The sequence below is a fragment of the Cupressus sempervirens genome, chromosome 10 (assembly GCF_028749045.1).
Source record: "Cupressus sempervirens isolate cs-2001-9-10 chromosome 10, ASM2874904v1, whole genome shotgun sequence".
NCBI lineage: Eukaryota > Viridiplantae > Streptophyta > Pinopsida > Cupressales > Cupressaceae > Cupressus > Cupressus sempervirens.
In genome coordinates this window covers 437898194-437921681 of record NC_143127.1, presented here as the reverse complement: position 1 = coordinate 437921681, position 23488 = coordinate 437898194, and the positions used below count along the sequence as shown (strand labels likewise).

The window sequence follows — 23488 nt, the reverse complement described above, 5'->3', positions numbered from 1 at the left end:
TTCATGCTACCTCATTGTTTGATTACATTCCCTTTAAGGGATAATGCTCCTTGGGGGTTGACTAGTACGTCTGTTTTATTTCTTGCTCCATGGAAAGAGTGTTCTGTTCACTATCACAGCAGGTTTTGTACAGGACTCTTTTTGGGAACTTGATGCATTGTTCATGTTTCTATTGAATTATTTCCTTGTTGACTACCTCCAAAACTTCTAAAGAGTTACTGTGGTGAACTTGATCCTTTGTCTAGGTATGCTTTTTTTATGTTTGAATTGACTTTTTACAATTTAGCTTTCTATCTCCACTACAATTTTGCCTCTTATCTTTGCCTTCTTATTTGTCGATTCTTATTCTTTGCCACTGACTTCTAATCTCTTCCAAGTATCCCGGCTCTTTGGATTAGTCTTTTCTTGTTTTTGTATAATCACTATATATTAAAATAAATACATCGATTCCTTCAAATCTTCATCCAATCTGCCATCTTGTGATGGAGGGAAGATATGGGCTTACAAGGCAAGCAAGTAGTTGAGCAGTCCATTGAAGTTAAATAGGAGGCCGAATTATTTTTGTACTACTTAGGAGGCCGATTTGATGAATATATTTCAATGTTCAATTGAGGCCGATATGACAAATGTATTTTATCCCCCTTAGTAGGCCAACCAACAGATGTATTTTTGTATCGTTAAGCTTGATGGATAGGCTTAAGGGGCCTCATATATCTCCCATATGCTTCGTAGCGTGGATGAATCATTCGATAGTCTGAAAGGAATCCCCCATATACCATACGACTATTATTCTTATTTGTGACTTGCTTATATGCATATTTCCTTTTTGATAACTAATCTGATTGTAGGTGCTAAATCAAGGGAGTAAGTTAAATTTCCATTTCCAAGCACAATACAAGCCTTAGTTGGGAATTTTAGGTTAAATCAAGCGAATTGTCAATAAGGGACATTACAAATGTGTCTTCAGTCTGTCCATCTAATTTTTTTGTTTTCCCATCGGTGTGATGGTGGTGAATTGTGCTCGGGACTATTTAGTGCCTATCAATTGAAATAGTTCTTGTAACCACATACAAGGAATCTGGTATTCCAGTCACACAATATTGTGAAGCAATCTATGCAAACAACATTTTTGAAAAATAATTTAGCTACTACATATTTTAAGTTTAAATGATATCTTTTGAAAGTTTGTATCTGCTGCAGTGGCAGATCAGATAGATGCTACAAGAACTAACAGGGTTAAGTATGCTACAGTAAGTTAATGTAATGTTTAAGTGTGTTTTCAATTTTAATGTTTTAATAAAGTCCTATGTTGTGGTTGCATAAATGGAGTAGTAATTCGATGAACTCTCCAAGTATATCCACTTAGGAGAACGTGTGTTTGTTTTTAAGTTGAGTCAGTTTTCTTTAAGTCTGTTTTGTGTGTTTAATTATGAAGCTACAGGAAGTTGGCGGCAGTTTATGATTCCTCATGATTTGAAAAATGACTCTTTGTTCTAGATTTTGGATGATGTTTCATCTTCCTACATCATAGATAGAAAAGCATTGAAAGGACAGATTTGTACTCGGATAGAGGATCGGATGCATAACAGAAAAATAGAAAGTTTTGGGGTTTTTTTCTGATTTTGTGAGTCTATAGTTTTGGATTTGCAATTTCTTTGCTTTTTTTCCTGAACTGATATTCTAAACTTTGAGAACATATCGATGGTTTTGTTTTAGAACAATAACACATTGATCGGTTTTGAATTCAAGTCAAATTTGATGTTTTGGATTTGGTTCTAGGAAACACGATTTTCAGATTCAATTGTATGTAAAGTTCTACCATTTTGAAGGTCGTGAAAATCAATGGGAGTCATTTAAACTCTCCATGATCTATTTTTTGGGATCGTGGAGGAGTTTTGTATCATATGTTTTTGTTTTCTCTTTCGTTTTCTAGTTCTATTTATCCCTGTTCGTGCCACACGGAAATCAATCTCTAAATTGGGTGAATATGTTCATATATTCACCGATATATATAATCACATGAATAATATGTGATGTTGATAAATATCAATGCGAGCTATGAAATTTGTAGTTTTGACTCATGCTTGAAATGTCCTGTTCGATCGTCGGTTTGGACCCGAACTTAAATCTCACATGTAGGGTAGGGGTGTGGATATGAAACATAGTCTATTGTTGTTTGGTAATCAGAGTGTAATTGGTTGGATGTTCTGTTTTTGTATTCAAAAATGTTAAAGCCATTTATGTATCTCAAATCAACTATGGAGGTGGTTGATTTATATTAAATTGATGCAAGGAACCATAGGTTGCTACAAGAGGTCAAGAAAGTTCCTGTCGCATGTTAGTTTATAAATTATTATTAAGGATGTTAGTTGTATAACAATTTGAGACAAGTTGAAAATTGATCCTGGAAGGTGTAAGTGCCCCTTGATGCAACTTAGTCGAGTGATTAATTTCCTCCTGAGTTTTCCAAGGTGAGGCTCTGCATCAATATCATGGATAGTTTTATCAAAGTAATGAGAATTGGAATTGGATTAGAATCGGCAAGGCCGAATCGAATTGTGAATCGGCCATGAATTGACCATGAATCAACTATGAATCGGCAAATTTAAAAATACCCTTTAAATTTAGAGATTTTAACAATTTAAAACTTATTTCATGCACTCTTTATTGAATATAACTTAAACGCACTATAACATCATCAAATAGTAGTTAACATACATAAACATGGAATATAAATGATAAATCCATCACATATGTAACTATGTTACACGTAAAATGTAAATTGTAGGCTGTAGTTGAAGTAAATAGAAATCATATGATCATAATGATTAAAATCATAGAATGTATGTAAGATGAAGATCCATGAAAAGTATGTCTATCAATCTCTATAAATAGAATGAAAAAACAAGGCTCCAACTCAAGCCTCATCATCATCCTCAAGTTCAATCATAGCCTCAGCCTTAGCCTCTGAGTATCTAGTTTGCCTACTAGAAAGGCCTCTAAGGTAGGTCCTAGAGGACCGCTCAGCTATAGCCCCCGCATGTAAGATGGGCTCATGAACATCACTACGGCCTGTGTCTGTGTGTGTGCGTGTGTGTCTACTAGTGCCTGAACATGTTCTAGCTGCCTCTTCTGCCATGGCCACAGTCTCAACCTCTCTATCCTGGTCAACCCACTCATGGTCTTCCTCAGTGAAGATTGGATCCACAATCTTAGTGAGCCACTTTCATTTTGGATTAATCTCCTCCAGAATGATTGGAGAGGAGTCAAGGCCCAAAAATTGTCTGATCCTAAGATGAAGGTTGTAATGAACAAAGACAAGAACATTCAACCTATTTCTCCTCTTCGAATGAATGTGCTCGAACATGGACCAACTACGCTAACATCCAAAAGTGTTGCTTGGCTGACTCAAAATACGAATGGCAATTTGTTGAAGTTTTGGGGTTGTGGGCCCAAACATTTGCCACCATTTATCTGAAATAAGGGAAAACAAAAACAATTTTAAAATTACATAATCAACAATTAAAAAGTACAACTTATAAGTGATAAAATTTAGATTCATGAATATATTATTAATTTTTACCTGGTTGTGTTGTTGTCTGAGCATCTATGGCTATCTTGCCAAAGAAAAGTGGCCCTTCTTTATTATTGAACTTGTCGAGCTAGTGGTTGTAGCTGTGCTATCCTCATCACTTCTCAACCTCTGGATCACTGTATATAAGCCGGTGAGAACCTCCTCATCCACCTTGAAGTTAGGACAAAAAACGAAATGCCGAATTCAAAAAGTAAGCTGCTGCATGGATTGATTGGTGGAGCTGATTCTGCTAGCTCCTATCAATGATATCCCAAATAGGGGCATACTTCTCTTGCACTCCTGCATACTGGGCTCTAATGGTCTCTTTGGCCCTATCCATGCCCTCATATATGTAGCCCATAGAAGGCTTCTCCCCATCAAAAGTTCGTAGGAGAGATAGAAGGGGCTCATTGACTTGAATATAATGTAAAGAAAACATTTGAGTCAAAACTTAAATATAAAATAATATTGAAAGATCCCTGATGGATCTCTTCTGCTGACCTGCTGTAGTTTTATATTTTTAAATCTGTTTTCCTGTTTATTTATGTTTTCTTGTAGAAGTAGACAGAAGTGCAGAAAGGTTTGTTTGTTTTTGATGGTTTTATAACATAGAAAGAAATAGGGAAGAACAACCATGAAACAAGACTGAAATAAATAAGGTATTTAGTAAAAATCAAAATTATTGCAAACCGTACCAAGCAGATTTGTTTGAATTATAGAGCCAAGCAATAAATCCAATGCATTTCCCAAAGCTCACAGACAAATTTGATGTCAAACTGGAAGGTGAAGATTGTTCTTGAATCTAGCATACATTTGGAGGTGAATACAAGCAATACGCTATACACCACGTGGTGTATCTGCTGCAAATGGCATCCCACAAGTTGCAATGAACCACGTCCCAACTAGAAAGATGATATGCCACGTTGAAACCCCAATGAGAATTGATGCCTCTGTCCTTAATCACCACACACAATGCCTAAGAGATTCGGTGCCAAAGATTGCTGAGGGTTACATCCTAGCCAATCACTAACTTGGGGTTTGCGTCCCAGACTAGAAATCGCCCATTCAGAGCAAATTCATAAACAAGTTGTCAAATATGCAAAAGATGATCTTAGAATGAAGCTTCTATCTCCTTATAACCCCTCTCAATTGCAAATCGAACCCTAAGTGTCTCCAAGTGGTGTTGGGTAGTGAAAGTGTTATAATTTCTTATTTTAAAGTGGTCATGTTACTAGAAAATGACCTTTTTCCTCATAGACAAAAATCTGTTCACTGAATTGCCCCGAGACCAAAGAGAAAGATTTAGAGAATTTTGAGACCTTTCCAATGAGCTATCATACCATAAGATGCACATCCAGATGAGGCCAATACCCCTTATTACTCCAAAATGGCTAATAATTTAGCCTTATTTAATTATTAAACACTAACTTAGGAAATATTAAAAATATAACCCAAATAGCCACAAAATGTCCAACTGACATCACAAACCATAAAATCATCCTATCACCTATCTGTGACTGAAGTCGGAGATCAAAGATCCACTGGCAGTCTCATCCCTAAAATCTAGGGATGCTCCTAAAATTTAGGAAACAAGCCCTATCCCTCTGAAACTGAACCCAAAGAGTAATCTCATGGAGACCCAACCCTGGGCAAGATCATAACTCCTAAAAAGTAGGAACTGCCTCCTAAAAATAAGGAACGTCTCCCAACTGATCAATAACTGCTAGAACATCAAGTCCCCAACACTGAATAACCATACTGGGTCTCTATCCAACCCTGTCAGCCTACAAGACCCCATGATAAGCTGATTCACGTCTCTTCTAGATTGAGCTAAAAGAGGGGACATGACAGTCCTCCCCTCTCGAAGATGCTTGCCCACAAGCAATACAACACTAATCCTCCACTATCCCAAGCAATCCAAATACAGAGCATTGATCGACCCCAAACATGAAGTGTCTTGTCAGGACAAACATACTCCCCACTGTAAAGTGTAGAAGTGAAGTAGATCACATCGTCACAATAGAGTATCCACCCTTGAATATCCTCGTGCCCAAGAATCCAAACAAATGGCCATCTTGCCCTCTTGTCAAAATTCAGATTAGTAGCCGGTCCCAAAACAGTCCTGTTATGCAACCCGTCCCAAACCTCATACAATCTCCGTGGCAAATCTAAGGCACCCGCTCCTGTGTGTTGAGATATTGAGGGACATGGGCTTACGATCAAATCACTGTTACTATCTGAGTCCTGATCTGTAATCATACTCCTAGCTGATCCACCTTGAGACGAAAGTGGGCATGCCTTGAGCACGATCTTCCTTCTCCCCACCATAAACTCCAATTGTCTCTTCCTGAAATCTTGGCTATATCTCCCCAAGTATTGCAGCCACTGTACACCCAAACCTACATCCATGCACCCTAGATCATGCATGTAAAAGTCATCTATCAAGGTGTATCCCTTCATGCCTACGCTCAATTGTGGGATACCCTTGACGCATTGCAAAGTAAGACCACTGGACACAGTCACATCGATTCTTGGAAAATTCTATGCTTGCAGACCACATCAGTCTACCATCCTTGTATTGATAAAATTATGTGTAGACCCACTGTCCACCAAACAATACACAGTATGCCCATGGATCATACCCGAGATGTAGAAGAGGTGAGTCATTGGTGCACTTGACAATGTAGCCATAGTCCCCTACGTTGCGATTGCTACCTCAGCATCTTCAAGCTCAATTTGGACACCATCATGTTTGTCATTTATATCCCGAACCTTCTCATTGTCTACATCTGATATGACCTCAATAAGATGTGCCTTTCCCTGCCCAAGGCACCTATGTCCTGGTACCCATGGCTCCTTACAAGAAAAACATAATTTTCTCCTTATTTCATTTCTAGAATCTAGGTCTACTTTGGGAGGTGGAGGTGGCGTGTCCTTAGCCTGTAAAGGAGGTCTCTATGGTGCCTGTATATTCCCCGATGGTTTCTTATCAGTCTGATAAGAGGTAGGAGTGGTGTCCAATCTCAATGTCACATCAATAGCATCCTTAAGAGTGGCCGACTGGAAAGCACGAACCAATCCCTTACGCCTGTCCTGCAATCCCTCAATGAATAGCATCACACTACGCTTCTGTGTCATATCAGGTACCATAACTGCAATGCGTTGGAACTCATTAATTTAAGCTTTTGCATGACGAGTTTGTCTCAGATGAGCCAACTCTCTAAAGTTTTGTATCCTCACAGTCAAACCATATAATGAGTCGCTTAGTGAACTCAGCATAGGAATGTACTAAGGCGTGATCTTGGGTAACCAATCCATGGTGCCACCAATCATAGGCAATCCTTTCTAGATGCAACACAACAAACTGAATAGCCTTACGCTCAGGCATGGGCCGTAATGAAAGATATATATCCAGCTTGTGAACCCAAGCTCGTGCACTCGTATCTCCTGAGCCATTATATGTAGCCAGTGTGATCTTCCTAGTAGCTCTATTGAGGTCATAGTTCTGCTGTTGCTGTGGTGGTCTATAACCACAATCTCCCCTGAACCTAGCTGTATCTCTACGCTGTGCACAATACTGGGGAAGAGGGAAGACATCCCTAACCTCAGGTGGTAGAGCTCTCCACTCAACTGTGGCTGCCAAAATCGACTCCTGGAACCCCACCTTCGGTGGTTCCACCTGTGCTGGCCATTCACCTGGTATGAACTGAGGAAGCAATGGTCTATTCGTAGTAGGTGTAGGATGGCGATGCTGCCTAGAGGAATGAAGGGAGCTCCCAATTGAAGAATGAGATTGATGGCTACGTTGACTACCAACTACTGAAACTGATCTACTTCGCTCGCCTTTGTGTCCACCCATCTCCAAACACTCCAAGGTATCCTGTTATCTGTCTAAAGCCTGAGCTATCCTGGGCTGAGTAGTGAATAGGGTTCACACCATCTCTCTCTCTTCATCATCCTGATTCCCTATGCCGCCCACCTGTTCTTTTGCCATAATAGGTTCCTGGTCTATTCCAAACCCTTGCTCAAGTTGAGCTCTCTTGCGCGTATAAAATCTGTGTATCTCAGCTCTTGGATGCATAGATTTGTATTCAATCCACCAACTAGTGACTACCCATATGCTAATATGAATTATCAAAACTTTTGATTCAGTACCCAGATGCTGAAATGAATTATCAAAACTTTTTAGCCAGTACCCAGATGCTGAAATGAATTATCAAAACTTTTTATCCAATACCTAGATGCCAAAATGAATTATCAAAACTTTTTAGCCAGTACCCAGATGCTGAAATTTGTTGTGACAATTTCTCACAAACCCTATAGGCTGGCAGGACGTAAGCTCTGATGCCACTGAAAGATCCTTGATGGATCTCTTCTGCTGATCTGTTGTAATTTTATATTTTTAAATCTGTTTTCCTGTTTATTTATGTTTTCTTGCAGAACTAGACAGAAGTGCATAAAGGTTTGTTTGTTTTTGATGGTTTTATAACATAGAAAGGAATAGGGAACAACAACCATGAAACAAGACTGAAATAAATAAGGTATTCATTAAAAATCATAATTATTGCAAATCGTACCAGGCAGATTTGTCTGAATTATAAAGCCAAGTAATAAATCCAATGCATTTCCTAAAACTCACATACAAATTTGATGTCAAACTGGAAGGTGAAAATTGTTCTTGAATCCAACATACATTTGGAGGTTAATACAAGCAATACTCTATACACCACGTGGTGTATCTGCTGCAAATGGCGTCCCACAGGTTGCAATGAACCACGTCCCAATTGGAAAGATGATATGCCACGCTAAAACCCCAATGAGAATTGATGCCTCTGTCCTTAATCACCATGCACAATGCCTAAGAGATTCGGTGCCAAAGATTGCTAAGGGCTATGTCCCAGCCAATTACTAACTTGGGGTTGCGTCCCAGACTAAAAATCGCCCATTCAGAGCAAATTCATAAACAAGTTGTCAAATATGCAAAAGATGATCTTAGAATGAAGCTTCTATCTCCTTATAACCCCTCTCAATTGCAAATCAAACCTTGAGTGTCTCCAAGTGGTGTTGGGTAGTGAAAGTGTTATAATTTCTTATTTTAAAGTGGTCATGTTACTAGAAAATGACCTTTTTCCTCATAAACAAGAACCTATTTACTGAATTGCCCTGAGACCAAAGAGAAAGATTTAGAGAATTTCGAGACATTTCCAACGAGCTATCACACCATAGGATGCACATCTAGATGAGGCCAAAAACCTCTTGTTACTCCAAAATGGCTAATAACTTAGCCTTATTTAATTATTAAACGCTAACTTAGAAAATATTAAAAATATAACCCAAATAGCTACAAAATGCCCAACTGACATCACAAACCATAAAATCATCCTGTCACCTGTCTGTGACTGAAGTCGGAAATCAAGGATCCACTGGCAGTCTCATCCCTAAAATCTAGGTATGCTTCTAAAATTTAGGAAACAAGCCCTATCCCTCTGAAACTGAACCCAAAGAGTAATCTCATGGAGACCCAACCCTGGGCAAGATCATACCTCCTAAAAAGTAGGAACTGCCTCCTAAAAACAAGGAACGTCTCCCAATTGATCAATAACTGTTAGAACATCAAGTCCCCAACACTGAATAACCATACTGGGTCTCTATCCAAACCTGTCAGCCTATAAGATCCCATAATAAACTGACTCACATGTCTCTGCTTGACTGAGCTAAAAGAGGGGACATGACAAATATAACTAAAAGTAAAATGAAATCATTAAACAATTAAATATTAAATATTAAATACTAAATAGTAAAATATTAAATGTTAAATTGCAATAAATTTACCTTAAGGATTCCTCTAGCAGGTTTCTAAAAACCATCATTATCAAAGATGCAATTCACCACATCTACCCCTGCAGTGGTCGTAGCATAGGAAGATGTAATCCACTCCCACCCAACAAACATGCTTCTCAAATCGTCCCTTGATGTCAACAAGGACTGCCATGTGATGAAATTCGAGGCAAACCTCGTGATTCCTAGACGAGCTAACTCCTTGCCTCTTGTGTAGTCCCTCATTGTGCTAAGGACAAACGAATGATTATAGATAAACTTGCTTATATTTTTTTGCCCTTTCGATACATGATTTGACCCACTCAAGCTTGCCAATTTCCTCCAACATGAGGTCAAGGCAGTGTGCTGTACAAGGAGACCAAAATATGGTGGGGTGCCTCTCCATCAAAAGTTTACCTACAATAATTTTAAGTTAATTAGAAATTCAAACATGTTAGAACCTATGAAACTTAGAATTAGAAAAAAATTCAAAATTCAAAAAAAATTATCTTCAAAGCTTGAAAAGTCAAAAGTTTAGCTGCAGCAACATTACTTGCTGCATTATCTGTCACCACTTGCACCACATGTTGTTCCCCCACTTCTGCTATGACCTCCTCAATAACCTCACATAAGTATGTGGCATTTTTTTTTATATGAGCAGAAACATCGATGGATTTGAGGAACATGGTATATCCTACAAAACAATGAATTATCATGGATCATCAACAAATTAGCAATCAGCAAATCAAAATTTGAAATATTCAATCATGATTCACAATTCACAATTTATGTAGGAAAGTAGAATGATCAATCACCTCCACAGGAAACAAGAAAATTGAGGAGTGTTCTATTCCTCCTATCTGTCCAATCATCAATCATGATGGTGCAACCCTTTTCGATCCACTCCTTTCGGTGGTCCTCAAACTCAACCTTCATATCCTCTACCATTTCATTTAAGAGGTATCCACTCAACTTAGCCTCAGTTGGGGCTTTAAACCCCGGATCACAAATAGCAACTGCATCTATCATGTTTTGCCAATAAGGAGCCCTATCACAAATAGATTATGATTAGAAATTTAGATGTCAAATCTTTATGTAAGTTTGTAAAGTGAATCTATGATTAATCAATGAATCATAAAACAAGTATATATAATTAAAGTTTTACTTTAACCTTAAAGAAAACAAAGAAAAAAAAATCAATTACTTGGCCGCAACAAATGGAATGTTGCAAAAGTACCAAAATTTGCAAATCTCTTTTCTTTCAACATCATGAATCTTCTTGTGCAAACCCATGCCCTCAAGCGTGGGTTGTGAGCTAGGAGTAGTGTGGGGCACAAAGTAATTATCCAATCTGTTTTTTCGCACTCTAGGCCGCAATAGGTTGGAGTTGGACTCAATCTCAATATAAGACCGGCTAGCACTATCACTAGCATGAGCATTAGAACTAGGACGAAAATGAGGCCTGAAAGAACCCTCTCCAACACAACCTACAGATGCAAAAATTGATGTGGCTATGGGAGCATGGGAGCCAATAGCTCTTAACCCTTCAAGTTGGCTTTTCTTATTCAATTTCTTTTGTTCATATTTTTCTAATGCCACTAAACAAGTGCGTTTTGCCTTAGCAGTTTGTTGAGTGCAAATTGTAATATCACGTCCAGGTATAGCAGCAATGTGGTATTTGAATCTATAAATACCACCATAATTTCTTTCTTTACAAAACATACATTTCGTTTGAAATTTGTTTCTTCTAGGAAACTCTTCGGTATATTTCCAACATTCATTTTTTTTACCCATTGTGGAAAATGAAAGCAAAGGGCTGCTGCAATAAGAAAATTCAAGTAAAACCTCAAAGTTTGAAACTAATAAACAAAAGCTAGAAAACAACAAACCTTAGTTTGCAATTTAGTAAAACTAAAAAACATTCAAGATTTGCAAATGAAAACTAAAAAAATTTAATAAAAAATGCATAATACACTAACATGCAAAAAAAATTGTGATATTGCTATCAGGATTTAACTGTGTGATTTTTGAGTCAAACTCATTGACCCATGTTTCATGAGTAGTGATTCAACATGAATCCATCTCTCATGAGAATAAATGGAACACTTAGCACTCATTGGATCTAGGTGATGCTCACAGGGGTGAAGCACTGGGACTTCCCGGGAGGTCACCCATCCCAGTACTACTCTAGCCTGAGCGCGCTTAACTACGGAGTTTCCTCCATGGTTAAACCCAAAGCTTGCAACCCCATTTACAAAACCTTCACCAAGTGTTGTGCCTTATGAACCATTCATTAGAAAGCCCCTTAAGCTCATCAATTGATTATCAATTGATGAAGGTTTTGAAAATGGGGTTGCAAGCTTTGGGTTTAACCATGGAGGAAACTCCGTAGTTAAGGGCACTCAGGCTGGAGTAGTACTGGGATGGGTGACCTCTCGGGAAGTCCCAGTGCTTCACCTCTGTGAGCATCACCTAGATCCAGTGAGTGCTAAGTGTTCCATTTATTTTCATGAGAGATGGATTCATGTTGAATCACTACTCATGAAACATGGGTCAATGAGTTTAACTCAAAAATCACACAGTTAAATCCTGATAGCAATATCACAATTTGACTTGTGTGGAAATTATCTCCTACGTATTATGCAAAAAAAAATCAACACTTACCTCTTGCAAATGAGTTGAGGAGTGTTGCTATTGACTCCTTAATGCTCTCAATGCAATCTTATGGCCTCCCCCGATGGACTTCGAATCTCTTTGGTGCTCTTCCTTCTTGTTGGTTGGAAACCTATGGTTTTTCTTTTCTCTTCTTCTCACTCACTTTTCCTCTCTTCTACTCATGCTTAACAATTAGAAGACCCTTTAGGGTTAAAATAGGAAAAGCCAAAAAGAAAACAAAAAAACATGTGTTTTGATTAAAAAAAAGTCCACTTTATACCTTGCCATGTGACTGATTCATGGAGCCGATTTAGGCGATTTTTTCCATGAATCGCATGAATCAGCGATTTAGGCAATTCATGAGAAAAAATCGGTTGATCCGATTCACGACTCATAAAAAATTGCGCAGGTTGAATTGAATTGCCAAACTGGTGATTCAGGCGATTCTTGGAACCCTGATTTTAATACATGAAAATCTCCAAATTTGATTCAAGCAAAAATGCTTTGATCGAGATATTTATATATTTAGATAAGAAGTGATATTTAGACATACATATAGTATATGTCCCTATAGTCTTATTAATTGAGATTCTAATTAGTCCCTATAGTGTAATATCCTTGCTGAATGAAAACCTAAAATATTGGTTAAACCTTTGCAAATATTTGTCTTTCTTGTTGGCACGTGTACATAAACTAGATGGTGGGGCTAACTATCATGTGTCCATGGGGGGATGGCTTGTGCTGGCACATTGGTGGGACAAAGAATCCACTCTTAATGTTGGTGGGTGCCATTTACCATTAGTCATGTCCTTTGGCGTGGTGGTTGCCTTGCTTGATATTAGTGCCAAGGTCTTGGGGTTGAGTCTTGCGAAGCATGTGATGCGCATGTAATGTTCTTGCTGGGCAATCACCTACTATTAAACACTGTTGGATGTTCCCTCATTGTTTTAGTGAGTGTGTGCCCGAACTAGATGGTGGGGCCAGTAACCATGTGTCCATGAGGGGGCTGGTTTGTACTTACACTTTTGCAGGACAAGAACCCCACTCTTTATGTTGGTGGGTGCCATTCATAATCAGTCTAGGACTTGGGTGTGGTGGTTACTTTTCTGTATTACGCCCCCTTTTTGTATTTTCTTTATTTTATGATTTTTTTCCACAGGAAAGGAATATCAAACTTTGCTGGTCTATGTTACAAAAGCCCTAGAATGTTAGAGGAAGTCAATTTTGAAATAGGCCATCCAAATAATCTTCCAATATGATTTATTGAACAATATAGCGACTAAAAATTACGTGTACTCTCACAGACTGTTGTACCCAGCTGAAGAGACGCAAGACAGATTTAGATCAGACCTTCCAATGTCTGTAAAGAGCAACTAGAGGTTGGTGATTGGTATGGGAACTGTTTGGACATGTATGGCTGGCTGTATGCTAGAAAAGACAGTCAGTCTGGAAATGATGCATATGTGCTGAAAATAGGGTTGAAACAGCAATAAACTGTCAAATGTATCCTTTTCCTATAATTGTGCTTAGCTACGGCTGAATGTCATGTACCTGTACATTTCAGATTTAGTGCCTTTGGTTGCACATGACTCTCCCAGAATTTTGAAAATCTATCTAGAATTATTCAAATATGATATGGTAACTAAATACTGAAATTTGCTTGCAAATTCAAATTGCCCTATTGCTGTAACCTTGCATGAAATCTTCAAAAATTAGCAACAAACACTGCAGTGCTATTGTAGTGGCACTGTAGCAGACTGTAAATTATCTTCAAATTTTTGACAAATTGGCACAATAGTGATCATCAGATGGAAGTAGGAACCACTCTAAATGTGAAACAAGGGTTTTTTTGTCCTTGATCCAATATAATGAATTTCATGGGAGTTTTCATCCTCTAGAATTTGAACATAACAAATATTTTTCACCCCTGGATGCCCTAGATTGAACAATTGCTCAATTTTGAAAGCAGCATGCAAATGATAGGTTGAATGATCTCCTACTAAAGATACGTACTCTTTTATATATCTTATCAAGTTGTGGCTTTGAGTCCTATATTTCCTTTCAAACATCTAAAAATATTTTTCATTTATATTTAATATTTTATAAGTATTTAAAAATACTTTAACACGAGTGTTTTAAACACCTTTTATTTTAGTTATAATAATATTATTAAGTTGCTCAAAAAACATAGAGTTTATTGTGACCAATTTAAATAATATTATGAAATGATAATATTAACCGAAGACAGGGGACATGACACACAGTCTCTGGATTGTACAAATTCTGAGCATATTTTATCTATGTAGTGTCTTTGTTGATTGGATCACCAGAAAGGGCACTCTTATGTGAAAGTTTCTTTTGATTAATTGGGACTAATATACTCCCCAAATGTGAGCTAGCAGTCCATGTGTATATCTGTCTCATGCACACTCAATTCTGTTGAATAAGCCTTAAGCAAGGAATCTCCGCTGCCTGATTCCTAGTTTTTAATTTCACTTGCGAAAATTCTGCAATGGAGGAGGGAATATAGTTCCTGCCTAAATGACTGTTTCTACTCAAAGAAATCTTCAATGAGCATGTTTAAAGTATATTGGTATATTATCAAATCCTTGCTTTAGATAGTAATATGGAAGGAAAATATACTTGTGGATTTAGATAGAGATAATAAAGGCAAAACATAGTACACCAACATTTGGGGAGTATTCTACCATAAGTAGATTATATTGTTTTAACTAAAATTAATTATGTTGTCTTGTAAATATTTTAATGCAATTTGACATGTTTATTGAAGACAAAAGTACTGATGAGCAAGCATTTAGCACAAGCACGGTTTGTTTCTTAAATTATACTACAAACACTTTTCTTTTAGTTCCTTTTTGCATTGCATGTGTGCTTTTTATAAGTTATCCAAGAATCAGATTAATTTTTTTCTTGTCAAAGGATTTGCTAAAATTGATCTTTCTTTAAAGATGGACAAGCTATGGATGGTAGTTGCTCATGTGTTGTATTTACCAGATGGAAGAGAAGGTGAAAGAAATCGTTGATATCAAGCAAAGGACTTTGGCTGAAGAGAACCAGAAAACCCTTGAGGTGTTGAAAGAAAGGTTGTTCAGGAAAAACAATGAATGTACATACATTTTCTTTGGCAAGCTGCAAATTTTTTACTTTTGCAAATGTTCAGAAATGTTGGATGCTCTACTTCTTACAGGGTCTAATGTTGACATCCACTTTTTACTGGATAATAATATGCAAGCTTTCTGGTGGAATACAGGGAGATGCTATTACAAGAGCAGTTGCGAACAGCCAAGGAAAGTGTTTCAAATATGCAGAGATTGCATGAATTTGGTCAGAGTCAATTGTTTGAGTTCCGAGCACAAACAGGTACAGTCATCTATGTTGAAAATAATTTGGAATTAGATTATGTGTCTCAAGATTTGTGGAATGCAGTTCATTGTTGTTTATGATGTATTGGTGAGTTGGTTGACTTCTTTTTTCCAAACTCTTTGCAGAGGAAGATAGAGCAGCAAAGCAATCCGAACTTAATCTCCTTACAGATGAAGTTGAACGAGCTCAGGCCAGGCTATCAAGCTTGGAAAGGGAAAAGGTGTGGAAAATAGACTTAAAAGAGAAGAATGAGTAATGTATCTAATTTCAAAAGTAGGGATACAATCTCTTTTGGAAATGATTACTAGATATGAGGCACTTTGAAATGTCTCTCTGGTTTTTCGTTTGACAACTATTATTTTATACGTGACATTTCAATCTGGGTCAGTTTTATGCATTAATTTATTAATCTTCCTTAATACTCACCTCAAGATATTGTTCAAAGACATTAGAAGTAAAGTGATGACAGACACCTGTTTTGTGTCTGTGTGATCTCTCCCAGATGATGCCAAAATATGCATAGCAAGTAGTGTATAAATGATTGTAGGGGAGACTTTGTATCTAAAGAACAAGGAGTTTATAAGAAAATGGGAAATCTTAAATATGTTAATGTTTGTGAGGGATCATGTTACAAACTCAGATTCACCTCGAACTTGGAAAACTGATTTTTGACTCGAACTCAGCTTCCAGACTGAGCAAGAACCTGACAAATTGAAATACCCTAGAAATTCAAAGATTTTTATGGATTTTGAACTTTTTAAATGCATCAATTAATAAATTAACATCAAAGACACAATAATTGAGATAAATAGAAGATACTTTGCACATACACAAGTTACATTGATCACATAATTATAAAATGCAAATTTGTTAAGGAAATAAATTAAACTAAATAACACATAAGAAATACAAGTAGCGTCATAATCAAATGTCTACAATATTCATGGAATCGAAAGTTCAAAACATATATAAAAATAAAAAATAGAGCCTAGAACACTAATGCTCATAGTAGCCTATATCAGTGACCAGTCGATCCTGCAACCTTCCTACATGCATGCCTAAGATAGGTCATGAAAGACTCTGCAGCTAGCTTCTCTACCTGTCTCTGAGGATCTGCCTCAGTGCCATCCACATCCACATCCTTATCATCCTCACTGATAGCTTCAAGGTCCTCCTGGGGGTCTCCTTGTGCTCTAGCCTCCTCTTCCATTGCTACTACCTATGCCTCTCGATCCATCTGATCAACTCATTCGAAGTCATCGCTGAATACAACTTCATCAACCCAATATATTTTCCTCTGATCCTTTATTTCTTTTCTTTCGTGTGTTTGAGAGAAACTAAAAATCTAAAAACCTAAAGCAAAAAAAAAAATAAATGTTTTTCTTTTTACTTTATAAAGGCCATCTATTGTGGCCTAATCTCAGGCTCGGTACTGGATGAGTTAACCCAAACTTGGTCTGGCTTGGCAGAGTCAGAGTCTAGAGGCCAAAACTCCCGTTTTGCTAAACTCGACCTCAAACTCGTAGAGTTTTGGCACGACTCACAGAGTCCTGTAACTATGGTGAGGATAAAGTAGCACATCAATGAGAACTTCTTTATTGCCCTTGTAACTTAAGTTTTGATATATGACTTCATAAAACTTCCTGAGCACATAAAACTAGGTCAAACAAACACACATTAATTATCATTCATATCTCTTGACTCATTGATATCTATAAGCTTTGTACCTTCTGGTGCCTTCTAGCATTTTTGATATATTATCTTTTTCAATAAAAAGATTCCATTTTTAATATGGAAAGTTTTAAGTAGTTGAAGGAGGATGATTTTGGATTTGTGGACCTAGCAAGTGCTTAAATTTGTATTTAGTAGTCTACAAATGACTTTTTGTTTGACATTGTTTTCTTTAGTTGTGTTTGCGGTTGTCCATATAGGGCGATCTAAATTAAATAACCATTATTGTATGTTGAAATTTGTAGCGGCAATGTAGATCTTTAGACATTGCTTCTCCCATACTTTGTTATTAGTTTAATTCAAGCTTATTTTTCATTTTGCTGGTCTCTGCTTGCAACTATGATTGTTCCTCTTTTCCTTACCGCGTTTCTTTGTACTGCTGCTACTGCGATGTTCTCTAAGTTCATATTTCTCCTCTGCAAACTGTTCGTCAAGACGACTCCTATATTACTTGGTATCGTTCTCCCTATCCACCATCTGAGCATCGTGGATGTAAGAGCTGACTTAGACTTGGCGTGTGCACTACTCTTGATGGCTTGGCATCTGTTTCATTTGACTTTGAAAGTCTGAGCTGAAACACTATTTAATATTTACCTTGCCATTAATAATATCTTCCGTTTAAGAGGTCGACGGTTTTAGGTTTGCTTCTTCCGTTTCTTTTTTATATCTGCCACTTTGTATTCTTATTGGTATAAAATTTAATTAATGTTTATTATTCATGGTTGCATCTGTTCTTAGCATGATGGTGAATGTGAGTTGGGCATTGAGATGATAGTAAAGAAAACTTATCTGCGGGAGATCACTTCATATTTTGTATCGCGTTTTTGGAATATGTTGTAGAGCATCATCTCTGAGTTTTGTCTTATCATTTGAGTGGTGATGTTCATTCATGGTTAATATCTTAAGAAATATATATCAATCTGTCTAGATTTTTTAGTTTATGCATGAGACTTTTTTCAGAGTTTGTGCATCTGATACATAGTTTATTACATTCAAATATTTTTATTGTTACATAAACTCTGAGCTAAGTGCATTAAGTGTGGAGAATAGAAATCGAAAGATTAGAGGATTTGTAATTTTGATTTGAGAATATCAATAAGGATCTATCTTTTGCAGGTTGGGTTGTTTCCCTCGGTGACGAGGGGTTTTTCGAGGATATTTCTTGTGTTCTCTGCATTTGTTTTATCAATTTTCAGTTCTTATATGTTTGTGGTTCAAATTTAACATGTTATCTGAGAAGGCCTGTAATTGAATTAAACTTATATCAGACTGTATGTAGAAGCACAATCTGCTGGGAATATAAACTTCCAACCTTTAGTCTTGATCTGCAGTGATGAATCCGATCAGAGATATTGCCAATCTCTGATGATGAATCTCGGCCTGTAAGAACACATAGAATTGTGACCTGCTATTGCAAATATAACTTGAATAACAACTTGTGAGAATAAGAAACAATGTTGGATATCAGTCTGCTGTAGGTAATGATCATATATTGGTTTTGATGTCAATACTGCAACAAGTGATGCACATATATATTGTTTCCAATAGATGCCTCTCAAGATCGGTCATGATCTTTCCATTCAAGAGTCACGATTTGTTTAGAGATTTAGTTAGTATTAACTAACTAATTCGATCTCATACAAGATCTGATTAGTTAGTTAACACTAACCAATTGTGACTGTTTTATATATATATATTCAAAGTGATTGATCTGCAATACATAAGTGCATCGTATTTCATCTCAGATGTGCTTGGTCAGTATCTGATATATATATATATATATATCTTGCAGTCTCAGGTGATCTGCCTGACGCTATACATTAACACTCCCTCTTAGCTAGGGAAGATAATTAAGATGAATTTTAGATATCATCTTACTCGTGACATCAAGGAGTATATTTAGAATATCACATCTCATGACATTCATATACCATGATTATCTCACAAAGAACATGATTGTGTAAAGATATCACATTTCATGATATCCATCAAAATGTTCTAGAGATACTACTATCATGATCTACATAAAGATATCATGTCACATGATATCCATCATGATAGGAAACATTGTAACGTTGTCACGTCACAATGTTTAATACAAGTGTACATCATCGGAAAGATCATCATCTTAATGTAATGTACATAGGAAGAGGGCTCATAAGTCATAGAGTCACACATATGACAAAAAGAGTTTACACATTAAACATCTGTAGTATATAATTTTACAAATGAAATAAATTTAGAGACTAAGTCTCGATTACATTTCAATCATACCAAGTTTCTTCCTGAAATGTTCCACTTTAACTCTGGAAAGAGGCTTGGTGAGAATGTCTGCAGTTTGATCACTGGTATTAATATACTCTAACTGAATTGCTTGCCTCTCTACCATATCTCTGACACAGTGAAAAGGAATTTCAATATGCTTGGATCAATCATGGAACAGTGGATTTTTTGACAGTTTGATGCAACTTTGATTATCACATAGAATAGTAGTAGGCTTTAGACGTTTTCCAAATAGTCCCACAATCAACTTTCTAAGCCATATAGCTTCTCTGGCTCCCATAGTTGCTGCAATATATTTTGCTTCAATAGAGTTTTGTGCAATGGAGGATTGTTTTCTGCTTTTTCAAGAGATCATAGCAGATCCTAAACTGAAACAATACTCCCCTACTGCCACACTGCTAGCCCAATCTGACTCTGTGAATCCATGCAGGTCAAGAACAATCTTCTTGTATTTAAGGCCATCTCCAATAGTACCCTATAGGTATCTCAAAATATGTTTAGCAGCAAGAAGATGAATTTCATGAGGCTCGCACATGAACTGACTTAAGGCATTCACAGTGTAGCATATATCAGGTCTAGTGTTAACGAAATACATGAGTGACCCAACAATCTGTCTATAAAGTGTAGGATTTGCAAATTTGGATTTTGATGTAGATTCTTTTAATTTGTGCAAGTGTGTCTCCATGGGAGTGAACTTACCTAATGATAGAGAGTCATTCTGTTTTTTACCCTTTGCTTGGTTTTTTTTCCTTCTTTTACTTGGTTTCTTACAATGCTCTTTTTTTTCTCTTCTCAATTTGCATAATGATAATTTGCATTAGAATTTGAGGTGCTTCTTCTCCAACATTGTCATTTGGTAGGATTTGTCCTCGATTTGGAAGGGAATCATCCATTGACTTGACACCAAATCTTTCAATCACTACATTTTTACACATAATTAATTGCTCCAAGTCAATGAGGGTTCTTAGGAGAAGTCGTGGCTAGTGAAAGATCTTTAATCTTACGTCGATGCCACTACAATTTTGAAGCTTGTTTGAGCTTCATTGCTTATGAGCCAAAATGGAAACTATAAAAAAGAAGCATTGAAGAGTAATGAAAGAAGAGAATAAATGAAAAGAAACACAAAGCATTTGGCTTTGGGCGTGTGAGTATCTCTATCAGAGCTACGGATGGCTAGTTGACAATAGAGCAATGTTTTTGAGAATTCAACAATAACCTCGTTGGGCCTAAGGGCATTAGAGTTCCAAGATGCTTTTAGAGTAGGACAACTCACATAGGTCGTCATGATGAATTGTAGGAAGTTTTCAATTGTCCGTGAGCCAAAGTGAATAGATATGCACACACTTAGTAATCAAAGATGGGGGGCCATAATCCAATTTGTGATTTCTCTTCCCCTTTGAGTATGTTTCTTAACCATTTGATGGGTTGGAACGAATTTTCTACAGATTCCAAGTAGGGATGGATTTGTATCTTTAAAATGTTGGGGAACATTTTTTGAATTGGTGCTAGTATTGTGTTGTAAATAGAAACATCCCATTGCAAATGGGGACCCCTTATTTTTTTTTCTTTCATGGCTTAGAGTAGCTGAGTATGTTGTAGGCATTGATTAGTTTTGATTACCTAGGCTATATCTTGGTCTCTTGGTCTCCTAAGCCATTGGAAAGGCTTGTGATATATTGTCAAGTTAGGATGGAACTTTGATCAATTTATGGGAAAGTAAGGGATTGAAATGTTATAATTGCCAAAGGTTGAAATTTAGGCGAAGTTGTCAAATTTCTCTAGGTATAAAAGTGGTTAAGGTGAATTGTGAAATGGGGAGCCAAGTCAAGTTGAGATAAAGTTTTGAACATGATAAGAAATTCTTATGGCATTGACATCATTTCCAGCTCATTTGGTGAGAATTAGTAAAGGAAAGGAGCATTTCAGTTCTACCTCTAAAATCCAACCAAGGATAGTGAAATAATAAAGATCAATCGCAAAAAATGACCGTCAAGCCACTTATGCTCCTAGGTGAATTTCTAACATCCCTTGGCTCACCTCAATCCCCTCATGGATTTACGACCTAGCAAAATCAAGTGTATTTTTTGAGCTAAAATTGCAAGCTGATTAAGGAAATGATGAAAAATGGAAGGATTTCTTAAGTGCAAGATGAAAAGTTGTCTCAGCTCTCAACACATCACAAATTCAAGGCATATAAAAGGCAATATTACAACATTTCCATCCAAAATTGAAGGAGCAAGGAGTTCCGAGTTAGAATTATGAAATGATCAAGAAATCATAATAATTCCTTACCAATTTCAGAAGACTTGCTAAGTCATGAAGTTTGAACCATTCCAGCTTTTCTTCTCAAAATCGACCTATGCCTTATTCATTTCAGCTCCTCATCTTAAATCAGATCTTTGAAAAATGAAGGTATTTTGAGAATAAAATCAATTTTAATTGGAGAAAAAGTAAATTTAAGGTTAATCAAATAAGATTTTGAGAAATTTCAAAATGATGAATCAAGTTTGGGGTTTTGGTGAGGACTCACAATTTTAGTCTACTCACTTAAGCTCTCGCATGGAGTTCTAACCTAACAAGCATGGCCTAAGATGAAGAAATGGCCAAGTCAAGCTGAAATCCAATTCAAGATGGAAAGAACATTGAAAATGGTTGAATTTTGTTCCCGACTTCGAGATTTTTTAGATTGTCATATCACCTTTCTGAAAGAGAATTTAATAAATAGTATTAAAATATAAAAATAAATAAATAAATAAATTATAAGAGAGAATTGTAAAAATGTATTTTTTATTTCTAAAATAGGTTTTAATAACAAATAATAATTAAAATATGCAAAGAATTTAAATAAAATCTAAATTGAAATACAAAAGAATTAAATTAAAATATAAAAGAATTAAATTAAAATATAAATATAATTGAAATATAAATGGATTATAAATAAAATTAAAATGAAAATATAAAAGAAATAAACTAAAATATAATTACGCAAGAAATATAAAAGGGAGAATAAAATTTCATTTGAAAGAGGGACAAAAGAGAAGATTAAGCACATATACAAAGAAAGAGAAGCATTTAAAGAAATATTAAAGAATTATTGACAAATGATGTCTTTGCCCAATAAGATGCAATCATTGAATACTAAGGATCTTTAATGAGGATTGAAATCATTCGCGAAGGCATGGAATAGGAGAAGAACATATGTTTTAATACTTTTCATGAGAGGAATGAGAACAAGAAAGAAGATTGTAGCAAATACATGTTTATAGTAAATATACACACACAGAGGAAGTGATTAATATGTATTAAGAGATATACAGTGTAAATATATACTTAATAATGATAATTAAAATTAATTATTATACATCATTTATAAATTATATATCTGGGGTACATATATTGGATTATATATCTGGAATACTAGAAGTATTATATATATTGCTAATAATGAAATCAATTTGTTTTATCATTAATGTTATATAATTATATACATATATTTGAATAGTAATATATACTTGGTTATTTTTTAATCACTCACTGGTACAACTAAGGCAATGAATTTATGAAGGGAGAGGAGTGATTCGTTCTCCTAAAGGGGAGATCCTAAAATGGGTGAGAATCCACTTGTAAACTGTTTCCATACCCAAGCGCAATAGTTCTAGCCCGACCCTTGTACCCTATTGCTCAAAGTGCCTTTTTGGAAACGTCCCCTTTTTCCAAAAAAAAGAAATGAATTTGGGGACGAGATTCCTGTCCACGCGTACTTGGAAGGTTGTGGGGGAAATTTAATGGGGGATGCGTCCTTGTGGAGCATATTTTATATTGGAAGATTTAACGTATTTGGAATATAAGCATTATTATGTATGTAATATTTATATATATCAATAATGGTAATGAAATCAAAATTTATATCAATTATGTTATATAGATGTATACATATTTGGACAGTAACATATACTTGGCCGATTCCTTAATCAGTCGCTAATACAACTAAGTGGGTAAGGAGTTTGTGAAGGGAGAGGAGTTATTCAATCACGTGATGGGGAG

At 36.2% G+C, this 23488-nt stretch overlaps 1 protein-coding gene across 1 annotated transcript in view; it reads left to right on the top strand.

Moving 5' to 3' along the window:
* LOC149534592 (protein CASP) overlaps window positions 1-23488 on the top strand; it is a 125344-nt gene that overhangs the window by 33548 nt on the left and 68308 nt on the right. Inside the window, exons 5-7 of the mRNA XM_089807861.1 lie at window positions 15062-15150; window positions 15318-15427; window positions 15556-15650. Coding sequence (XP_089663987.1) covers window positions 15062-15150; window positions 15318-15427; window positions 15556-15650 — 294 coding nt within the window. The remainder of the gene's footprint in view (window positions 1-15061; window positions 15151-15317; window positions 15428-15555; window positions 15651-23488) is intronic.